The sequence below is a fragment of the Anabrus simplex genome, chromosome 1 (genome assembly GCF_040414725.1).
Source record: "Anabrus simplex isolate iqAnaSimp1 chromosome 1, ASM4041472v1, whole genome shotgun sequence".
In the NCBI taxonomy this organism is placed as follows: Eukaryota; Metazoa; Arthropoda; class Insecta; order Orthoptera; family Tettigoniidae; genus Anabrus; species Anabrus simplex.
In genome coordinates this window covers 368,021,442-368,046,234 of record NC_090265.1, presented here as the reverse complement: position 1 = coordinate 368,046,234, position 24,793 = coordinate 368,021,442, and the positions used below count along the sequence as shown (strand labels likewise).

Genomic DNA, 24,793 nt, shown 5'->3' with positions numbered 1-24,793 from the left:
TGTGTCGGTGCGACGTAAACAAATTATAAAACCAAAAACATTGTTCTTGTTTTCATTTCAAATTGCTTCCTCTGTCGTCACTAGCCAGGCTTCAGGTGCAGTTCATTATTTATTGACAAGGCTAGAAACTGGGAAGGAAGCAACTGTGAAAATGGGAAACTTAGTAAAATCTTTGGCAGGGCTAATGACAGTGGGCTTGAACCCAACTGCTTCCAAATGCAAACAAACAGGAAAGACAAGAAAGGACAGGGCAAGAAATGATTATGTCAAGAAGGAAATCAGAGTACACAAGGACACAAACTGTGGTGTTTGAACTTGTTAAATGGAAGGATATTGAAACAGTTGGAGGAGGCTAAGACTGAATGAAGGAGAATGAGAGGTAGAAACAGACAAATGCAATTGGATTGCATCACGAGCAGTATAATAAGGAACCTGGACTGTTATACAGCTGATTAGCAGGAATGGTGGTTGAATACAGGGAGAAGGAAAGGTGACATTAACATCCTAACTTGCCTGGACCTCGGGAAAAAAAAAAAAAAAAAAAAAAAAAAAAAAAAAAAAAAAAGTTGATGATTATGACCAAATGAAGCAAAATATAAGTTAGGCCTACATATTTACACAATCGCATGCATTAAATTTAAGATATTAGTTATAAGTATTTAATGTATGTCTTGTTTTTTCCTCTACATACATACTGTACATACACCTTCATTATAGACGGTTATGCCTTTCAAAGTTCAGTCTGCAAGCCCCTGTGAATTTACTAATCACTGCCACAATCTTCTATCAGAAACTAGTTCTGAGACCTCATATAGTTCAATACCTCATTTATAAATCGTCAGAAACTGAGTCTAACAAATGTTGTCTTAGTCTCCCTCTACCCCTCTTATCCTACATAACCGAGTCCATTACTCTCCAAAATAACCTCTCCGCCTCACATGACCCCACCACCAAAATAAGATGTACAATATTATAGGTTAGGATCCACCTTTCAATACTCCGTAATAAGATGGTAAAAAGTAGTTACAACCTGTTTAATGGGACCGGTTTCAACACATTTTAAGTGTCATCATCAGCCAATTTGCGAAGATCTTAAAACAACTAGCACATTGAATACAGGCAAAAAATTAACATTGTATCATAACGTAGCAATTCAGTAAATGTTTATGCGTACAGCTTCATTCCTACTTAGCCTTTATGTCCCCCATTCTGAGTACCCTCCTACCCTTGTTCCCACTTGTTTGTACCAAATCATTCTCGCTACTTTCATGCCTGTTACTTGTTACTTATGAATAACATATCCTGCTCTAGAAATGGTAATGAGGGAATGGTTTAGAACAGACGCCATCAAGTAGTTGCTCTAGGAAGCCGGTGTTACTTGCTCCACTCGGGACGGCTGTTTGTCACGTGATAAGAGAGCAGCGGACAGGCGGGTTGCATACCGTTGCTGTACTATACTTGCCGCTCGGAAATATCATAACAGCTAGAAGAAGAAGATGAAGAAGAAGAAGAAGAAGAAGAAGAAGAAGAAGAAGACGAATTTGGAGCATGGATTATGTGAGACGAACAGGACAAGAAAATTATTCACTGACAAAGGAAATACACGGCAGTGTGCAATATTTCCTAAATAAATACATTTTCATGATCAATTGAAGTTTTGGGTCGCGTACATTTACCGAAAGAAAATACAATTTATGCGATTTGTACACATTCTTTGCACTCTCATTAACATAATAATAATAATAATAATAATGTTATTTGTTTTACGTCCCACTAACTACTTTTAAGGTCTTCGGAGACGCCGAGGTGCCGGAATTTGGTCCCGCAGGAGTTCTTTTACGTGCCAGTAAATCTACTGACACGGGGTTGTTGTATTTGAGCACCTTCAAATACCACCGGACTGAGCCAGGATCGAACCTGCCAAGTTGGGGTTAGAAGGCCAGCGCCTTAACCGTCTGAGCCACTCAGCCCGGCACTCTCATTAACATACATCACAATATTTGTATGGCATTTATGACTATGACAACTAATTAAATTAAATACATCACTGGTGTACTTCTCCTTCACGGGACCTTTGGGCTCGTTTAGATAGTATTGTATCAATGTTTGGTACTATCGTATGCGTATTGACAAATCGTGAAACACATTTCAAGTTTTCATCGGTGAGCCTACTTCTGTGTCTAGATTTACAAAAAACTTCATTCATGAAAACATCTGTTCATATAAATAAGTTGATCCGAATATACTTACAATATGAGCATTAAATGTGTACAACCTAGGAAATCTCTCCTGTGGAAAACGAACATACAGTAAAATTCAGTCAAACTGTTTGTGTTTGCAAACCTATCTTTCATTTGAGTATCACAATGTAAGTCAATCAGTTCTAGCTGTAGTTCTGGTCTAACAGTTTGCACATCTGTTGAGAAGGGTGCAGCGAACACATGCAGATCATTTTCTAATGTCTGAATATCGTGAAACCTACTCTCAAAATCGTCACAAGTGACCTTAAAACCTCTTTATACTGTTCTAAAGTTTTTTGATGGGATTCAATATTTTATTACATATTAAACATTTTGCTGCGTTATTTTTTTGAACTATTAAGTACTCTTCTTACCAGGAAGGTTTGAAACTAGTTGGCGTCGATGGTCTACGCTGTGCTGAATTACCTTCCATAGTAAATGCAACATTCACCGACTAGATCTGAACGCCGTGTGGTGTGAGGATAAAGGCGGAATCGCACTACTGTCACCTGACATGAGTTCACACATATCGTGTCGCAATCTAACCTGTCCAGAAAGACGTACTATACCTTTGCACCACTGGCTTTCAGTACATACTACATCATGCACTTCCCCTACTTGCTCAGTAAGCTACTATCGTTCCTCGATAGCAGGGAGCAAACTGGCTCCGACGGCATTTCGCTCTCGATCGATGATGCCTGGTTTAGGAAATGTCCCCCAAAAATAAAGGCTGACCAAAAAATCAAGACAAACTGCCTGGGTTCCACCGACGATTTAGCATTACTAGCAGTTGGCATAAAAAAGGAAAAAAGAACGACTTAAAAACACTGCAAATAAAACTGGCCTCAAAATATAATTTGAAAAAACAGAAATTATGCCCCAAAAGGCAACACAACTAAAAGAAGTTATCTTAAATGGTAATACAATCAAAATAGTAACTCAATTTAAATATATTGGAGAAGTAATAACACATAAGCCGGCCCCGTGGTGTAGGGGTAGCGTGTCTGCCTCTTACCCGGAGGCCCCGGGTTCGATTCCTGGCCAGGTCAGGGATTTTTACCTGGACCTGAGGGCTGGTTTGAGGTCCACTCAGCCTACGTGATTAGAATTGAGGAGCTATCTGACGGTGAGATAGTGGCCACGGCTTCGAAAGCCAAGAATAACGGCCGAGAGGATTCGTCGTGCTGACTATTCAACACCTCGTAATCTGCAGGCCTTCAGGCTGAACAGCAGTCGCTTGGTAGGCCAAGGTACTTCAAGGGCTGTAGTGTCACGGGGTTTGGTTTGGTTTAATAACACATAACCTAAATGAAAAAATCTCAATCCAAACAAGAACAAAAAGATTAGCTAAAGCACAAAAATTAACATGGGACATCTACAAAAAGAAATGTCTATCAATAAATGCAAAAATAAAACACTACAGCACAGTTATAAAAGCAGAAGCTACATATGCAGCAGAAACACTTTTTCACCTGAATAAACAATCAAAGACTGACAGACGATAGGAAAATTTGAAGAACCTGCATCAACAAAAAATACCAGAAAAATGGACAGTGGCGGATAATACCTAACAGATTCGTGTACAAAAAGCTAGAATCCATTACAGATACTATGCGTAGGAGGAGACTGGGATTCTTTGGACATATTGTGAGGATGCAGGAATCGAGACTTCTGAAACAACTGGTACAACACAATCTCGTCTCAAAACAAAAAACACAGCAGGATGTAAATGGTCAGAGAAGTAAGAGAGGACCTGAAGGCCTTACAACAGAAGACACCACTAATAAAACTGAATACAAAACTCAAGAATACAAACCTCCGCTTTACCCTTACGCGAAATAAACTAACAACACGCATATTTTCAACCAAGGAAAGGGCACGAAGATCGGAGCATCTGAAGAAGTACTGGGAGGACCGCAAAGCCTGAACAATCCCTTCAAAGAGACCTGAACGATGGACTGACTAAAGTGATCCTATGCGGTCATAAAACAAGAACAACAACAACAACAACAACAACAACATATTCTGAGACCACCCAGCTTTCACTCCCGTAAAGCAAAGTTGGTCTTAAAACAGACCGATGTAAAGACAGTTTTGTCCGGAAGCTGTCTTCCTTCTCACAGAATACTACTGAACACAGTTGTGAGCTCACTTCATTAGCTTTACGGCATCTTGATTCAATCTCGATACCTATACTACCATTCTGGGAGAACACACATCCTAAATAACTCAAATTATCTACCTGTTCCAGTTTTTAATTCTCAATTTGACATTTAGTTTTTCTGGATTTTTTACCTTAGTAAAGCTAAGTTTCATACCATACCCACTGAATCTATTTTCAAGTTCAAGGCTTATGGCACTATCTGCCATAAAGACCAAGTCACCAGCACAGGTCACACTGCTTACTACATTTTCACATAAATGAATCCTCCTGGCCAGGTAATACCTTCAGCAGATTATCCGTATAAACAACAACGGTGAAAGATTACAGCCTTGTCTAACCCCTGCAAGTACCTTGAAGCATGAACTCGTTCTATCAGTAAACTCCTTGCTTGGAATACTGATCAGTAAGCTACCTCTATAGCACTTACAATCCTTTCTCTTCCCTTGGTTATACATATAGAGCGTTCCAACGTTAAATTGCAGTACAGCATAGATGGAGAGCGCTGTTGCGAAATCAACTCGTGAAGATCACGCTCGAGTGTGACTCAAACAGGGGTCACAGTTTCACATTTTTCGTTTGTAATTTTATAATTTTAAGTTCATTCATTCATAAATCAATGTTAGTAGGATGGTAAAATAAATACAACATACCTTAATCACTGGCGTTGCTCTCAGACATTGGACGTACACCTTTTATCCCTTCTGCAAGGCCTGATGTTCCCGCTTTGGATGAACAGGGTTCGGGAGATGAACTTGAGGATGATCCGTACGATGAAGAAAGTCGTATTAAAAACTTTTCATCGTCAACATCGTCCTGTAATTCGTCTGCTTTCCACAAATCTCTTTCATTTTTCTTTACTTCGTTCACGTAATTTGCCCAATTGTCTAATGTTTTTATGGCATAAAAATGTTAGTTCAGCATTTGTAACAAAACCATGTTCATTACCCACGTGGACTAAGGCAAATCACGGTCCTCGGCTTTTCGGTGGCCTAAGTCCCGAATTCACTCCTTCAATGGCGGCATGCCGTGTACTTTTCACTGTCGCATCCTTCCATTCTTTTGTCACTGTCTGCCCAGTATTTACCCACGATTCATCTGTGTAAATTATAGCTTTATTTTGTGCCCTCAAATGTTTTATCTCCCTGAGATATCTGTGCCTCCAATTAATAATTTCATCGGTTTCAATGAAAGCTGCTTTATTACCCCGTCTTAAATAACGGAAGCCTATATCATGTAAGAAGTGATACAACGTTGTTTTGGAAAATCGTGGCAAAGAATCTTCTCCATTTACCCGACTCGAAATCACGTTCAATGTCGGTGGTATGTTAGCAAATAAAAGAGAGTGAACCACCCGACGCACTCCACTTCGCACAATTTCATCATATTTAATTTTCCTTGTATTTTTCTGCCGTCCTTCTCTTTTTTGCTTTTTTTTCTTTTTGCTGGAGTTCGCAAAGGACCATGTGTGCGTTCTTTCCTTATAGCATGGATTGTTCTTGCGGAACAACCTGTAGCTTTAGCTGTTTCACTGACTGCGCTGCTCATATTCATTCTTTAAAAAATAATCCAGGACACTCATTATAATATTGCGTTCTTTTCCCCTGAGTTTACCTACGGAACGTTTCTTTTTAATTTGACGATCCATTGTACACCCTTCTGCACCTTTTCTTCGAACTAAGCACGAGCACGAACTGACAACTACACAGACTACACAAACACAACAAACACAATCCACTTGTCCTCAAGAACTATACATTTATCACTGATCTTGTCCGACCCCATGGCTTAAATGATTAGCGTGCTGGCCTTTGGTCCAGAGGGCCCCGGGTTCGATTCCCGGCCGGGTCGGGGATTTTTAACATTCAATGGTTAATTCCAATGGCTCGGGGCTGTGTGTGTGTGCCGTCTTAAGCATTAGAATTCATCACAGGTAGGGCCACATTCTTATAGACGCGCAGGTCGCCTATGCGGTGTCAGCTTGAAAGACCTGCACTCGGCCTCTTTGGAGGCCACACGCCATTAAATATTATATATCACTGATCTTTATTTAATCAATCTTATTATAATGATTAAATGAACGCCACTGCACATGGCTGTCAGTATATTTAAAAGCTCAGCCAGCCGAGTCACTCGTGAAACGTAAACAAACGAGACATTCTCCCTGTCATAAATTAAGAGATAACGAGATAAGGACTTGAGGTATGATTTAAAAATAACTTCCATATCCGAAGATCGTTCGCTTTGCTTTAACCACGCCATGATCCTTCTGCACTTTTTCTTCAAAATTAGATCCCCACGCAGGAGCACGAACTCATGAACCACACAAGCAAAATACACTTTCCCTCAAGAATTGTACATATGTCACTGATATGTTTTTAATCACTATTATACATATACTGACGAAATGAGCACTGAACTGCATGCGACTGTCTGGAAATGTTAAAAGCGCATGTTTGGGAGATCATTACCGGTATTTCAGCCAGCCAGACAGGCAGCCAGCCGAGTCATGCGCGAAACCAAAATTCAAGGAGATATTCTTCCTGTCACAAATTAAGAACTAAGCAAGATAAGAACTTCGGGATTGTTTTAAAAATAACTTTCATATCTGAAGACCATTTGCTTCGCTTTGACCCCCCGTGTAAATTCAATAGGAAAGACGCTGGCCAGCGACTGACTTTTTCGTGCCTGCACATAAAATTCCCTGAACATGACTGAAAATGAACGCATATACTGCATTTTGATATCATCTAAATTTAAAAATAAACTTATCTACATCGAGCTGAAATGTTTTCTTACCAGCAGTGAAAAAATTAGAAATATTAAGAATATAAAGTAGGAGTTATGACATGATAAGTTCTATGCAATGAAGATTTTGCGTTTGGCGAAACTTTCCATTATATTACCATTTTCACACTAAATTATTTTTTTACATTTTTTTTGTTAACGGCATCAAATGCGCCTTGAAATTCTGTACATAACACGATATTCACCCATTTTAACCGATAACATTCTGATTTACGGATATTTGGCAAACCCGCTGCATTAGAGTAGGACAGCGCTATCCGCAAAACATGGGAGAAGGAAAGAGACGGAATTATCCCATTACTGCTGTACTGCAATTTAAGGTTGGAACGCTCTATAGATGCAATTACTGCTTTCGTCCAATTAGAAGGTACCTAACTAACACTCCACGCTAATTTTATTACTCTATGAAGCCATTTCATCCCTGCCTTCCCACTATACTTCACTATTTCAGGTCTAATTTCATCTACCCCTGTTGCTTTATGACTATAGAGTTTATTTACCATCCTTTCCACTTGTTCAAACATAATTTTCACCAACATCATTGTGCCTGAGTTGCGACGTCACAAGGAAGATTTCCTTTTACATTGAGAAGACTTTCAAACTATTCCCCCCATCTGTCCAGTGATTCCCTGGCATCTATTATGAGTTCACCTGATTTATCTGTACTATTCATTTCCTTTTTCTCTCCCTTCATAAGATTCTTTATTACTGTCCAGAAACGTCTCCCTGCTGCTTGACCTAGCCCTTCCAGGTTATTACCAAAATCTTCCCACAACCTCTTGGATTCAACAACTATATGTTTTGCTCAGTTTCGTTAACTGCATCAGTCCTAGTTTGGAGTAATTTCTGATACGCCTTCCTTTTACGTTTACAAGCTGCTCTCACTTTATTATTCCACTAAGATGTCCTGAACCTGCTTACTGTCCACTGTTTGGAACTTTTTAATAATCAAATCCATGTACTTCTGTCTAAATTTCCTTGTCCTGAAGATTTTGTACAGTTATTCGTCTGCAGAGATACTTAGTTCATTACAAATCAGATAGTGGTATGTATCATCAAAAAATCCCCCTAGCAGATTTCCTGAATTCAAAGTCTGAAAGTCTATTACGGATCTGATGCCTATACCCTCCCATGAGTGGCAGTGAATAGCCGTATGCTTGAGGAATGTATTTGTAACTGCTAATCGCATACTAGCATAGAAGTCCAGTGAACGCTTCCCATTCCTATTAGCTTCTATATCTTCCCCACATCTACCAATCACCCTTTCGTATCCTTCAGTTCCATTTCCAACTCTTACAATGATCGCTGATTAGCACTATCATCTCATTGCTATTAACCCTGTTTATGATGTCACTCAATGCTTCATAAAACTTTTGCAATAATATTCCTGATGAACAGTCACTCTGCTCTTCCCTTTTTTTTTTTTTTACATCTGTCAAGTACACTGTAATCTCCTATCTCTTCTTTGTTATCTCCCCTTAACTGAGTATCATTAACACATCCAGATGCATCCTCTTTGCTGACTTAGCCAGTTCTAATTTCTCTCTTCCATAAGCCCCATTAACATTGATAGCTCCCCATCAAATTCTATTTTGTTCGCCAAGATGCTTCCAAGGAATCCCTCGTCTGTCAAATGGGAGTGGGACTATGTTACTCCCATAGGTCCGAGGCTTGCTTAAAACAATCTAAGCGTGCTCCGTGAAAATACTGTGAAGCAGGATGCTACCCTTACTTACACACAGTCCAAGGGAGGATCTCCTCTCTAACAGGTTAGGGACTATCGATAGATTGTATAGTACTAGCCGCCAGAGCACAAGGAGGGCCAGTACTTAGAATATTTCCGAGATGCCCATTCCCACTCTTTAGTAACTGATATCCCAACTCTCAGGACCGCTTGCTATGCCACTAAGCTGTTGACCCTGGTTCACTAACTAGGATGAGACTACAATAACCCACACCACAAACAGATTGAACCATAAAGACCCGGTGTTCCTCCATAATTTTCACCCTCCATCTTCACCATGTTGGCATTCAATTTTGTTTTATTTTTTCACCCCTGGACATACTGTTACTTTCTTGACTCTGAGTGCACTGGTCAGTCCTCTCCAGTTGTAGTTATTGTTAGTGTGCATTTTGTTTATGAATGTATATAGTTCTTTATTACAAGAAATATTCCTTTCCAGCACTTTATTTTTGAGATTTGTTAGAAGATCTTAAAAGATGGGGTAAAACACACTAGTATCCAATTTAGCGTATACAAATTAGTTGCAGCCAACTTTTACATTAAGACAGTGGGGTAAAAAAATTGAAGCACAGAACGTGCAAATATAGAAAATGGTAGGGAACATAATTTTCCATACTTCTCACCAATATATAAAATATAGGTATCTATGTTTGTTATGCAGTGTTATACTAATGTGAACTAGTGTCCTACCTTAGCTGAAAGTGAAGATAAGTTATGTATATCTCCAAGAACATGAGAAGTTGTATAAGGTGTTCTTGAATTAGACTTCTGTCCACTTTGCATAATATTTCTTGAGCTAGACATAGCAATCGAGTTCTAAAACAAATTAAAGAAAGAGCATTACTTATAATATCAAAATTTTCATCTCATCAGAACAGAAAGGAATAATGCGTTACCTCTTTGCCTGGTTCATCACATCTGTATTTGTTCTTATCTGTAACAAGTGGTATCTTTGCTAATTTCCTCATAGTCTCAATATCCTGGAAAAGAAATATATAAATGAATTGATATGTCAAGTCAGGGAATAAAGCACTACAGTATAGGCTATAAAAAACTATTCATGCTGGATGAAATGTTAGTTTAAAGGAAGGCGCTTATAATTTAATTTTTAAAATACCTATATTATTATGTAATTTAATAAAATGTTATTCACAACAAGTATACGATTTCATCTAGATTTCTGTATACAACGCAGAATTCCACAGCGAAGCACAGGTACACCACTAGTTACAGAATATGAAGAAGAGTATGAGGGCAGTTCAATTAAACTACAAAGTTCACTTCATTAGCCAGAGGCAGGGGTTATTGACAGGATCTGTTAACTTGGCACTATAACAGCATTAGTCACTGGAATGAACATATGCCAACAGTCAGGTCTGAAAAAAATATATGAGAAAAAACAACAACATATTTGTGTGAAATTATTCCCTTAAGAAACTACCTTACTGACACATTTGAAGTGAATTTATAACTGTTAACATTTTTGAAGGAATGTATGGACTGAACTCACTGGTACATGTCGCTCATGCATTTTTATGCACAAGAAAGACAAGTTATGATCCCAGACCTGAAAGATCATCTATGCCCTCAACATATCTACTTTCTGCGGAATATAATGTTAGTGATACAGTCCAAAGATGAACATTTACACTGTAATCAAGTAAAAATTGATGCCATGGATACTGTTCTATGCCTTTTCAACTTCAAATTCATAATGAACACATTAAAAAGGACACCATATGCAATTCAGACTGAAACCCAACACATTCAGATTGAGAAGTAAAATAAGAAATAAATATAAATTATAGGTCTTTTCTGCTCTGATGGCAGGAGGCCTACATGCTATCAGGGGAAGTGGGGTGTGGGCAGTATGTCACTGCCCAATCAGGCAAAAGATCGCCTAGCGGTGGCGCTGAAAACTATTCAGTCACCCAGGGAATTTGCCGCGCTCACTTTGCTCTATGAACTGCTGTGTTGCGGAGCATCTTACAGTATGCGTGTGGTTATTACAAAGAGCTTGTGTGATGACTTTGTTTTAGGATTAATCTGGTTTTATGAGTAATTCTTGCCGCATCCTTTGATTAGCATGTTCGTGGCATGTGATGCGACATTAGTTTGTTTCTATTCTATTGTTTCTATTTGCGTTGTTCTATTTTGTTGTTGTTGTATGCACTATATATCTTACAATGACGAAGACGAAGGAGATAAGGAGCCAAAGTAAAAAAAATGATCATAATGTTGATATTTTCAAAAGGAAGCAGAAAATAATGGCCCTTTAGTGAGAGCGTATAAAGTGCAGCACAGAGTGTTGGAACCTTGTCGAGTTAGTACGCAAACCATTCAGCATATAGTAAAGGCAGGTTCCATCTGGTTCCATCTCATTTTAATCACTACGCAAACAAATCAAAAGGAACTGTATAACAAAGGCAATCGACGGAGTCCATAAAGATGTAATAAGGACAAATCTCCTCAGTTATTACGTTAACGGTGAATACCCGAAAGTGAACAAATTACGAGGTGATTTAGAAAGATATATTCTTGTTGTTGTTGTTTGAGTCATCAGTCCATAGACTGTAAGAATATTTATGGCTGAAGATGTTCAAAATATGAATGAAACATGTCCTATGTTTTAATATTTAAGCAATAAAATAAGGATGAGATCCTAATTTTATAATTGCTTTTAATGTACTGAATAGGTGGATACAAAAGTTTTACTGTTTCTCCTTTGATGAAGCTTGAATGTCGATTATCACTTTTTATTACGACATGTTTAATTTTTTAATATGATGATAACATTCTGTATATTTCAAGCTCAGGGTCCTGACTAGTTTTTGTTGCATTAATGGCTGATGATGTTCGCTATGTCGAACGAAACATGTCCCAATATTAGACACTTCATGATTATATTATAATTCAATGAATGTATTGAATAGGTGGTTATAAATAAAAGAATTTTATGATTTTAATATATCATCTTCAGTACGGTTTTATTATGAGATTAATTACATGTAACTAGGAACAATCAATGTACTGAGTTTGACTTGGAAATGTGAAGAGTTAGTGGATATCATGGAGAGAAGGAAAATATCAATCCTAGGACTGAGTGAAACTAAAAGGAAAGGTAAAGGGAAGAAAGAGTTGAAAACTATACCCTCTACTGGAATAGTAACAACAGAGAGATGACAAATGGAGTAGGATTGATATTGTCTAAAGAGTTAGATGGTATTACAGAGATCCAGTACAACAATGAGAGGATAATATAAGCAACAGTTCACCTTGGGAAAGAGAAGCTGACACTGGTGCAAGTGTGGCTGCAATCAAGATGAAAAAAAACAAGTTTCTCGAAGACCTAGAAGAGATCATCAGTGAAGAGAGGGCAATCATCATCGGGGACCTCAATGCATAGCTCAGGACAGACAGGATTGGCTATGAGAAGGTGATGGGAGCACATGGCTATGGTAGAAGGAATTCAGAAGGCGAACATCTCCTAGACTTCTGCATAAGAAACTGCTTGGTAGTACAAAAAAGTTGGATTAACAAGAGAGTCTGTCACAATAATACCCGTTACAGCTGGGATGGAAAGTGCAAGACGGTCATTGACTATGTCATTACAGATAATGAAAGAAGTAGACTTGTGACTGATGTCAAGGTGATTCCAAGTGAGAACCTCAATAGCAACCACCGGTTATTAGTAGCAGATCTGAAAGACATTAATGTACCAAAGATAACAACCAGGAAATTACCAAAGAGTAAGGTGTGGGAACTACAACAGATTGGAAAAAGGACTGACTATCAGGACCGTATAAGAGGACAACTGCCTATGGAAGATGTGGAGACTGGTGAGGTAGAGTGGACAAGATTTAAAAACACCTTGATAAGAGAAGCAATAGAGGTTTGCGGGAAGACAAGTGCGAGAGTAAGGGAAAAAGAGAGAGTAAGATCCTCAATAAAGGAAAGAAACATGGCACAAAAAGAACGAGATAGAGAGAAATCCAAGCCAGAACAGGTAAGGGATGAGGGGAAGATCAGAGACCTCGAGCAAGTTTAGTGGGACAAAAAATTGAGAGTTAAAAGAGTAGTAGAAGAGGAGAAGATAAAGTGCTGGGAGAAATTTACTCAAAAACTGAAGGAAGACAGCAGAGGCAATATGAAACTATTGTTTAGAGTGATCAAAAACAAAAGGAATTCAGTTGAAACCATCAAAGCAATTGAGGATCCAAATGGAAACCTGGCCAGGAAAGAAGAGGACATCAGAGAGGTTCTGAGGAATAATTTTGATGACCTATTGAACAGGACAGAAGTATATCAGAGAACAAAAGAACCAACTGTTGAAACCTGCACAGAGATACCTACCATTACATGGGCAGAAACAGAAGCAGCCCTTAAGAAGATGCCGCAAGGGAAATTCCCAGGAATCGATGAAGTCAGCATGGACATGATTAATCAGCAGGAGTCCAGAGTTTACAGTGGCTACACAGAGTGCTCAATGCAGTTTGGAAAGATGGCAAGATACCTACTAATTGGAGCAAGGGTGTCATTATCCCCCTGTTTAAGAAAGGAAATCACCGAAAATGCCCCAACTACCGAGGAATAACACTCCTTTCTCATGGGCTTAAGATTCTTGAGAAAATCTTAGAGAGCAGATTGCAAGTCATCTTAGAGCCACAGTTTGAAGAGGGACAGTGTGGCTTCAGGCCTAACAGGTCCACAACAGACCTAATCTTCAGTGTCCGTATGTTAATGGAAAAATATTGGGAGAAAGGCAAAGATCTGTTTATGGTTTTGCTTGACATTGGGAAGGCATATGACAGCATTGCAAGAGAGAAGATACGGGAATGCTTAAGAAAAAAGAATGTGCCAGAGGGACTGGTGAGGAAAGTTCAGACGCTGTATGACAACTGTACCAGCTGTGTGCGATTGGGTGATGGACATTCATCTTGGTTCAAGACCGAAAGTGGAGTCCAGCAAGGCAGTGCACTATCCCCATTATTGTTTATCACCATCATGGATGACATAATTGAGAACATCAAGAGAACCTCTGGTGAACTAAATGCAATGGCCTTTGCTGATGATGTTATGATCTGGGGAGAAACTGACGAACAAGTACAGTAGAGACTCAATGAATGGAAGCAATGTTCCAGGAGTTCAATCTCAAGATAAGCAAACTCAAAACAGTAGTAATGGCAATAAACAGAGAGGGACGGCCAGCAAACATCATGCTAGGAAACCATACACTAGAAAGTGTGGAAAGCTTTATATACCTCGGTAGTGTAATATCTTAAGATACACTAGCCACAAAGGAGGTGGCAAATAGGGTGCAGAAGAGCTCTCACTTTTACCAGCAAGTACGAACACTCCTCTGGGATCCCAAAGTACCAACAACATCAAAGCTGGTGATGTTCAATCAGTGCTTCATACCAATCTTAACCTGTGGTATTGAAACCTGCACCCTCACTAAGAAAGACTCATCAAGGTTGCAGGCATCCGAGATGAAGTTCCTTAGGTCCACAATTCAAAAAACCAAACTGGACAAGTTGAGCAATGATGTGGTTAGGAAGGAGGCTGGGATTGTTACATCACTGTTAGATCGGATAAGCACTTCCAGACTGAGGTGATTTGGGAATGTGCAAGAGAGAAAGATGCTATCTGCTTTACATTGCATCGACACAGACAGGTCTGATGGCGACGATGGGAAAGGAAAGGCCTAGGAGTTGGAAGGAAGCGTCCGTGGCCTTAATTAAGGTACAGCGCCAGCATTTGCCTGGTGTGAAAATGGGAAACCACGGAAAACCATCTTCAGGGTTGCTGACAGTGGGGTTCGAACCAACTATCTTTCGAATACTGGATACTGAAATAGGATAATATCTTTTGTTTATTTCCACCTATTCAATACATTACAAGAAGTTGGCATTTACTTTAAAACATTATTCAGATGAGACATGTTTATAACTAACGTAAATTTTACCTCTCTTATAATCATCAAACACATTTTTGAATATCTTTAACCAGATGCCTGGTAAAATAATAAGGTTTTTGATAATGACTGAAGATGCCTCACAGTGAGAGGCGAAACATGTCTCATCTGAATAATGTTTTAAAGTAAATGCCAACTTCTTGTAATGTATTGAATAGGTGGAAATAAACAAAAGATATTATCCTATTTACAGTTTATGAAACTTTCAATACGGACGAAAAATTATTTTCATCACTTGTAATACTGGATACTGGCCGCACTTAAGCGATTGCAGCTATCGAGCTCGGTGTTTGGGAATGTAATGAGGATGGAGCCAACAAGGACAGCATATGTTAACTTGGAGCGACCTGTAGCAGGGAAACAGATGGTGAGAAGACCAAGAACCCACTGGATGGACATTGTAAAGATGGACATTGCAGAACGGAGAAGGACACTGGAGGACGTCATTAACAACAGAACGTATCTCAAAAGACAGAATGGAAGAGGCTCGCCAGCAGTACCCGGGAAACTGGAATTGTTAAATGACGATGATGATGAAGGGGGTGAAAAGAGGGGTGGTTTTAAACTGAGTACATCTATATCTTAAAAAACAGTTTAAAGATGTGAAAACTGGTATTTTGAACCTCCTTTAAAAATAAAGAAACAAGTTCATTACTGCTTTTGGAAAATCCGCTTAAGGCGGGCAAAAATACATGAAAAACGTTAGTAACGTTATATGACAGAATTTAAACATAACTTTACTGAAATAGATCAAGATCTTGAGGTATTAGAAGTTCTAAATAAAGGTCCTTTACTAGATGTTACTGAAAACTGCTATATTCATTTAGATCAATGTTTTAATTCAAACCTAAACTTAAATGATATCTCCGAGAAACCAAAAATCGTGTTCGATTTTCTTATTGCATTTTTCAAAAATATTAAAATTCTGAATAACAGATCTGTCTTTCATATTATGCCTACTACTTTTTCACACCACACGATTTCACCGCATCACCCTCCCTAACTTCCCTCCTTCCCTTCCTCACACCTCCCCTGATGCTCCTCATCCTTCCCTCTCCCTTCCTACCCCAAAACTAGCTGCTTCCCTGACCCAAGCTCGGCCATCACGCTCAGTTCCTCTTCACCATGTGTCACAGCTTTGCCGCCCGAGGTGAGTCTCATTGAATTATAGCCCAAGCTCCTTTTTGCCTCATTTATTTCAACTTTCATAAATTTTTCCTTTTTACACTGCAGGTCCCGCACTGAATTGTGAACATCTTAAGAACCTTGGTTCAAAACTTGGTCTCCACCTCACACATGATGTTACAACATAAAAACAATAGACCACAGGCACCAGCACAGCCGTGTTGTAACAATGACTTCAAAGCACTCAGGGGAACATCTTACGCAAATTGAATATTGTAATTCTAGACAAAAAACGACAAAATCTTTACTCAAAGAAAATATTCATTATACTTCTAGACAATAAGCGATATCATTTAATGAAAAAAGTTACTAAAAATTCGAAACTTTGACTACCAAGTTCATCTCGGACTTTAGCAAAGTTTTAAAGTGTTATATGTATTTTAAAAATTATGTTTGTTGAATTCCTAACTCGTGTATGTACGTTCAGATTGCTATTTTAATCCATGGGTTGTTCCGATAATGACTGTGAAGTTCTGAACTTGCGATTAAAAATATCTATTCACTATTTTATTCCCCATTTTACTCTTATTTAAGCATATATTATAATATTTTGTGCAATGTGTAAGTTTGTATATATGTACCTATGCTCATTTCTCATTTTGGCTGAAGACGCTAAATAGCGATGAAACTAGTCCCAAGTAAACATGTTGTAACTTAACCATTACTGTATAACATTTATTTGTATTGAAAAGGTGGACCCTTTACGTTACCTCTCTTACGTTCTCAGTTCAATACGGATATAAGATGAAATTCTTAAATTTGTTCAAAATAAGAGGATGAATAGTTCATATAATGCGGATGTTGTATCTACATACAAAAATGTGGCATGCAAAGTAAACAAATGCCTAATTACCTTCTTGTTGGAATAAAATTTGAATCAGCAGGTGTCCATGACTACTCGGGTGAGCATTCACTTATATTACTATTATTATGTACTTCACACGTAATTTCCTGCTGTGCATAATCATATTCACTAACACTTTCATTCTCACTTGGATTATTCTCATAACTACTTTCACCTAATATGTGTTCGAGAGCTGCATTAGATAAATACAGACCCTGCGAGGACACCGCCATGTGGTTTCCAATGATCAACATTGATGAAACAAATTCTTTTTAAGCCAACACAATGCCTCATTACGGTAGAAGATACTCCTCTGCATAGAATGATACCCTGGCCTGCGAGCCATGCTTAAAGTTCACTTTGACAAACAACAGATGGCACGCAGATGTATATCTTAAACATCGCCAGCCTAGCCTGTACAGGTATACATCTAACCACTCCTGGCTTATGTTTTGTAGGTCCGTACACGTCAAACCAGCTTCATCGGTTCAATAATCACGAACCATTCACGAAGTTGTACTTTTATCTAATACAGGCTATGCTTAATAAAAATGGTCTACAAAACTGCAATACGTTTGAGTTATATACGATTTCATATTCAGACATGCCAACTTTCAAAAGTAAAAAATCAAGAGAAATTTGGCAGCGAATCGCGATGTATTACGACACATCACTTATGGCAGAACATGTACTAATTCATTATAATTCAATACATTAACAATTCTATTTGGCCTACAAATATATTTTTTTCATAATTTATATGTGAATACTAAATATTGGACATACCTGAACTGTAGGAACATGTGACTTCTCATCCTTACACATGGTGATCACATTACGACTAAATGTTCAATACACCCTTAGCTGACTTAGCCCTCTTCAGAAACTCAGAACTAAATTTTTGCTCAAAGCACTTGCCTTGCTGAACCGATTTCAAGGTTAAAAGTTTCTCCAAAGTTTGTTCAGACAGCAAGGATCTGAACTGTGTTTTCTTGTCTTTGTGACTGCTAAAAATCCTTTCACATTCTGCATTGTTATGTGGAACTGATAAAATAGCAAGCATCCACCCTAAGAGAGTCTGTCATGCACCATCAGCTGATTTCGCCTGATCTACCAATACCCATTGAATATCAATTCTTCCTTTAGCCTGGTCTGTTTCTTTGAGCTGAAAGTTACAGAAATGGAGTGCAGAATATCAGTTTCTTTATCTAAATGACCCGTTTCACTAGTCAGAATGTTCGGAAACTTGTTAATGAAAAATCTAAGGCTAGAAAATAATGCCTTACTTATAGCAGAAATATTTGCAACTTCTGCATTAATTAAAACATCTTTGAACAAAAATTTGTATATCATGTAGTCACATGATGAAGAGGAACACTTTCTAACAGACTTAAAGAATATGCACTTTTCCTCAGACTTCAAAATGTTCACTGAAACAAACACAGAGTTCCCTATCATCAGATCACAATCATTCTTTTGATTTGCTGGAATATGACAATCTACATCAAGGAGAGAGGAGGAGCTTTTAATGAAGTGTGGTTTCACAAACCTTGCCATGGCATTCTTCAATAGTTCCTCCAAAAGTGACCTCAATAAATGGATGTGCGGCATACTTGACTGAAGAGCTACGTTTGGATTCTCAAAGATATTCATAAAACTTGAGGGAAAAGGGCAAAAAGATTTATGTAAATTTAATTAAATGAACGTGGACAGTCGTTCTTCACGTGACAATGCATGGCTCTTAGTGTCATCAGTAGTTTCATATTTTTTTAATAGCGAAACTGATGACTGGGTTTTACCTTTTAACTGAGGAGTGTGGTGAAATGTTATGACAATCCTTCACCTTTTCAGACAAACAAGACACATCTGCACTTAAACTGTGCTTAGGAATTTTGTAAGTCTTCAAAGTTCCCATCTGAGAATCCTTACTCACAATTTTGCTCCTGAATAAAGTAACCAAATGGTCCCACTGCAGGAAAATCCTATCTAAACACCTTCTTAGTGACAACCATCGAGTAGGCACATGCTTCTCAATTTTCCTGATCTCTGTGTTGTGTAAAGTCTGAAATTCTTTGAACTTTTCTTTCCTCTTTGCACTCCTTCCCAGATAATTAAATATATCAATAATACTTTCATCTACATTTATGGGCATGCACGCTGCACCCTTCTCTGCAGCAAGATTTGACAAGGGCAACCTACGATGTTTATGTTGCTATTTTCCCGCTTCAAACATCCTGCCACACCATTCTTTAATCCTACCATACTGGAGCATTATCAGCACCAAGAGCTAGGCAGTTCTTTAATGGAATGCAGAATTCCCACAAACTTGAGAGCAAAAGATTAGCAATGTTAGCTCCAGTAGCATCCCCTTCTAAATTAGGAACAGAGAGTAGACAACTCTAAATTTCATTGAGTACAGGCCTAAAAAATGTTACAACAATGGGATATATTTTCAAGTCGCTTTCATTGCTACCATTAGTAGCAACAGAAAATGCATTCACCTGCAAATGTGATACCATTTTCGCACTTTCTTCCATGCACATTTCTGTAATGATAGCCGCTGTTTTCGTTCTAGCACACCCATATCGTTTAACGATTTCCGAATCGGGAAACATTTTGCGAAACAAAGGTTTCGCATGATCGGCACAATTTACAGGTAGGTTACGTTCTACGATAAATGACGTAAATAATGCCTCGGCATTTGTCAAAGATTTTACATCTTTGTTTTTACATGAAAAGTTCAGTTTCTGGTTTCCTTCTACACACTGGACACTCTCCATATGTTACTTTTTTGTTACTTTGCTTAACGTCGCACCGACTCAGATAGGTTTTATGGCGACGATGGGACAGGAAAGGCCTAGGAATGGGAAGGAAGCGGCCGTGGCCTCAATTAAGGTACAGCCCCAGAATTTGCCTGATGTGAAAATGGAGATAGTGGGTTCAAATCCCACTGTCGGCAGCCCTGAAAATGGTTTTCCATGGTTTCCCATTTCCACACCAGGCAAATGCTGGGGCTGTACCTTAATTAAGGCCACGGCCGCTTTCTTCCAACTCCTAGGCCTTTCCTATCCCATCGTCGCCGTAAGACCTGTCTATGTCGGTGCGACGTAAAGCCACTAGCAGGTGTTTTTCTGATTGCATATGTTTGAGTAAATCGCACTTCCCGCCATGCGCAACTGAAAAATCACACCTACGGTAGTACAGAATGTGAACGTTGGTCCCTTCCTGGATTCACGGAAACTCTTCCCTATAAGCACTTTTAAACACTGCATCATATTTCCTTTTTGACATTTTGGCCAAAAACTTAGTAAACTAGTTGCAGGAAAGTTACCAACTGCAGGGGGACCTAGACAATATTGTACGATGGACAGCTGACAATGGTATGATGGCAAAGGGGATGAAAAGTCGCGTAGTAAGTTTCACCAAGAGGAAAAGTCCTCTCAGTTTTAATTACTGTATTGATGGGGTGATAGTACCTCATGAGGAACACTAAGTACCTGGGTGTTAACATAAGGAATGATCTTCGTTGGGGTAATCATATTAACGAAGTTGTTAAGAAAGGTTACAGATTTCTTCACATGATTATGAGAGTGTTTAAAGTTCTCACAAGAATGTAAAGGAGAGGGCATAAAAGTCTCTGGTAAGACCCCAATTAGAGTATGTTTCCAGTACAGGATCCACGCCAGGACTACTTTGTACAAGAACTGGGAAGGATCCAAAGGAAAGCAGCCCTATTTGTTCTGGGTGATTTCCGACAAAAGAGTAGTGTAATTTGCATACATGTTACATGTAAAAAGAGTAGCATTACGAAAATGTTGCAAACTTTAGGCTGGGGAGATTTGGGAGTAAGCAAATGAGATGTTTGACTATGTGGTATGTTTCAAGCTGTCAGTGTAGAAATGGTGTAGAACGACATTAGTAGACAAATAAGCTAAGAGCAGAGCTTTTAAAAGTAGGAAAGATCTCAATATGAAGATAAAGTTGGAATTTGAAAGGACAAATAGGGGCAAATATTAATTTATAGGACAGGGAGTAAGGGATTAGAATAAATTATGAAGGGAAATCTTCGATAAAATTCCAAGTTCTTTGAAACCGTGTAAGAAAAAGCTAGCTAAACAACTGATAGGGAATCTGCCACCTGGGCGATAGCCCAAATTGCAGATCATTGATGAGTGACTGATCGTGGTATCCATTGCCATCTTTATATAATTCTTTACTCATTGCCAGAGAATGACTTTGGCTGCAATTCTGAATCTGACAAGACTTCAACCGACTTGAGTGATCAATTACAAGTAATGAATTTCATCTTGGTCTGTGGTGGAATTCTTATATATAAGAAATTTGAACTTGTAGGTTCGAGGAGTTCCACCTTTTGTCACTTTAAAATCATACGGTTTTTCTTAGATTAAAATAACATTTAATTTATTTTAAAATTTGTCTGTACATGTTTCGTTTTTCATAGAAAACATCTTCAGTCGTGATCTTGAATGACAGTTAAAATATGCACAAAAACACAGGTTACATAAGTAAAACACAATTAACCGCTCATATCAAAAACAACTTGTCCTTGACAAGATGAAAAATGAAAACCTACAACCTGTTTGCCAGTCTTTGACCGGGTCAGGGATGTAATGAATGAATCAGATATAGGCTGTTATTACGATAGGGTCGCCACTCCCGAAGTGATTTATATTAATGAATGATAGATGCTATGAAATGAGAATGGAGAGTGTTGCTGGAATGAAAGATGACAGGGAAAACCGGAGTACCCGGAGAAAAACCTGTCCCGCCTCCGCTTTGTCCAGCACAAATCTCACATGGAGTGACTGGGATTTGAACCACGGTATCCAGGGGTGAGAGGCCGACGCGCTGCCGTCTGAGCCACGGAGGCCCTTGACAAGATAAAAGGTCTAAATGTCTAAAGAGTCTAGTTTTTTCTTCATTGTCACTATTTGAAATCTCTTAAACCAATCTCATCATTTGACGACCCTAGATCATCATAGTTATTTGTGGCATATGAATCAAATGACGAGCTCTGCTCGCGGCGATGCACAGCTGTACATCAATCCATGTAGTTCAGTCATTAACCCACAGATGCCACTTGCATGCATTCCGAGCTGAAGTTTACACAAGTGGCTTCGATTTTTCCCCTTTCACCAGGTTTACACACACTTCCGGAACACGAGATAAGAGAATCTTTTTTCATATTATTTCGCTCTTGTCAGTTGCCATCATGGCATCAAGAAGATGTGCTGGTGTTGATGAAGAAGGAATACAGAAGCTAACAGATAGTGTTTTAGAGAGTGATATTGAAGGCAGTGATGTTTGCGATGATGAAATAGACTCTGAAGTCCTTAGTTCGAGTACTAGCAATGTGTATAATAGTTCTGATGACACGGAAAGTGAAGCAAATAACGACGGTGTGCCGAGTCTTTTGAAACAAGCTCGTACCTCGGCACAGACTAACTTGACTGACTTGAACTGGACAAAAAAGTGACAATAAACCTGTTGTACATAAGTTTAGTGAATACAGTGGGGCTTGTGAAAACACGTTGAAAATGTTTGATATCCAGCCACTATCTGAACTCTCAGTTTTTAGTGAATACATGAACCCTTTGTTTGACAAAATATCTATCAAGACAAATTCATATGCAGCAAAACAGTTGAGTAATCCTGACAGAAAAAAGTTGAAAGATGATGACAAATGGTTTGAGACTACACCCGACGAAATTAGGGCATATTTTGCGTTAGTTATACTAATGTTGCAAGTGCGAAAATCAAGAATACAGTTATACTGGAGTAAAAACAGGTGTATAAACACTCCTATTTTTTGTGAAACCATGAGCAGGAGAAGATTTATTATAATTTCACAATTTTTAGATTTTGTTGACGATGAAGAAGTCGATAATAGTGACAAACTAAGAAAGATTAGGCCTATAATACAACATTTCTGCTCCAAATTTTCAGAATTATATTTACCTTCACAAGACATTGCTCTAGATGAAAGTCTAATGATATTCAGAGGCTGCTTTTCATATGTCCAGTGTAATAGGTCTAAGCGTTCGAGGTTTGGAATAAAATTTTACAAAATTTGTGAATCAAGTTCTGGCTGCTGTCTGTCTTTCAAAATTTATGTAGGTGATGATGTAACAGATCCAAGTCTGCCAGCAAGTACAAACGTTGTGCTCAACATGTGTGAACCCTTGTTAGGCTGAGGGCATACATTGTTTTTAGATAACTGGTATTCTTCCCCAGATTTATTCAAAAGGCTACACGATAAGCAGACAAATGTAACTGGAACTGTTAGACAGAACCGAAAAGACATGCCTTGCTATATGAGTAAGACAAAACTAAAACGTGGAGAGTATGAGACGTGGGCTGCCAACAGTATGTTGTGTGTGAAGTGGAAAGATAACAAGGGTGTTTGCTTTCTCACCACTAAACACAAATCAGCTGACATGACAGGGACAGGCAAACTTAGACGAAAGAGAGGACAAACCCCTAGGGAAGAAGTGATAAAGCCCAAGTGTGGCCTTGAATACCAGAAGGGGATGGGTGGTGTTGACCTTCAGGATCAGGTTACAGCTCTGTTCCCTGTCATGCGACGCACAGTGAAAGGGTATAGGAAAATATTCTTTTACCTCCTAGATATGTGTATTTTCAATTCCTTCACTGTGTATCACAAGATCGCTGCTAACAGAAAGACGAGCTACACAGAATTCAGAACTAGCATTGCACAGCAGCTACTAGAGACTGTTCAGCTGCCGGAGTACTCGGTTTAAGGTCGACCTTCAGCAAGCACCACCCTCACCAGATTACAAGCTATATCATGGGCCCACTTTCCCGTGCGTATTCCCCTTACAGAGAAGAAATCAAAAGTCACAAGAAGGTGTGTTGTGTGCTACAGCCAGGGTAAAAGAAGTGAAAGTTGCTGGCAGTGCAAAAAGTGTGGCGTAGCTCTTCACTTAGAAGAATGTTTTGAGGTGTACCACACCCAGCAGACATACTAAAATAGCGGCATTGGTAAGTTCATTACTTCGTTATCATGCATGCAAATTTTCAGAAAGGAATATTTACTGGTTGGTTTTGTATGATTTTCTAAATAATAGTGTGATGACGACAGCCGTAGAGCGGTATTTAAATGTGAGGCGAATTGGTTAATGTAAAAGATGTGTTATTCATGGAATGCCACTTTGAAAACTACCACAAGACATAGGGATATTAAATTTCTTAATGAATAAATTAAACAGGAGTGTACAACTATGCAAAATCTTTGTAAATTCAACTCTTGATGTGACTGGAAGGAGGGGGGGGGGGTTCTTGTCAGATGAAAAGGACTAATTGTGTTCGAGACAGAAAGCAACTCCCTATGATGCGGTGGCATCCAAATCACCTGATACCCCTCACAGTTGACTCACACAGGGCCTCCTCCTGCGCTGAAAGCTGCTTTCCTTCTAGTGTTGTATCTGTGTGCACACAATTAGTCTACTTCATCTGACAAGAAAATTCCCCCTTTCTTTTCACATCAAGTGTTGAATGTTACAAAAATTTTGTATAGTTGTACACTACAGTTTCATTTATTCGTTAAGAAATGTAAGATTCCTATATCTTGGGATAGTTTACAAAGTGGTATTTCATGAATAACACATCTTTTACATCAAGACATGTCAAATAGTGACAATGAAGAAAAAAACAAAGACTCTTTAGACCTTTTATCTTGTCAAGAACAAGTTGTTCTTAATATGAGTGGTTAATTATGTTTTACTTACGTATCCTGTGTTTTTGTGCATATTTTAACTGTCATTCAAGATCATGGCTGAAGATGTTTTCCATGAAA

The 24,793-nt window shown here is 38.7% G+C and overlaps 1 protein-coding gene across 3 annotated transcripts in view; it reads right to left on the bottom strand.

The window, feature by feature from the left end:
* The window catches only part of LOC136866197 (inner centromere protein B), a 431,603-nt gene that overhangs the window by 139,359 nt on the left and 267,451 nt on the right, over positions 1–24,793 (bottom strand). For 2 of the 3 annotated variants that reach the window (XM_067142957.2, XM_067142948.2), the window contains exons 6-7: positions 9,850–9,933; positions 9,644–9,769 (exon numbers count right to left, since the gene is read on the bottom strand). In XM_067142957.2, the coding sequence (XP_066999058.2) occupies positions 9,644–9,769; positions 9,850–9,933 (210 nt within the window). The remainder of the gene's footprint in view (positions 1–9,643; positions 9,770–9,849; positions 9,934–24,793) is intronic. The other variant, XM_068226499.1, reaches the window with a different exon arrangement.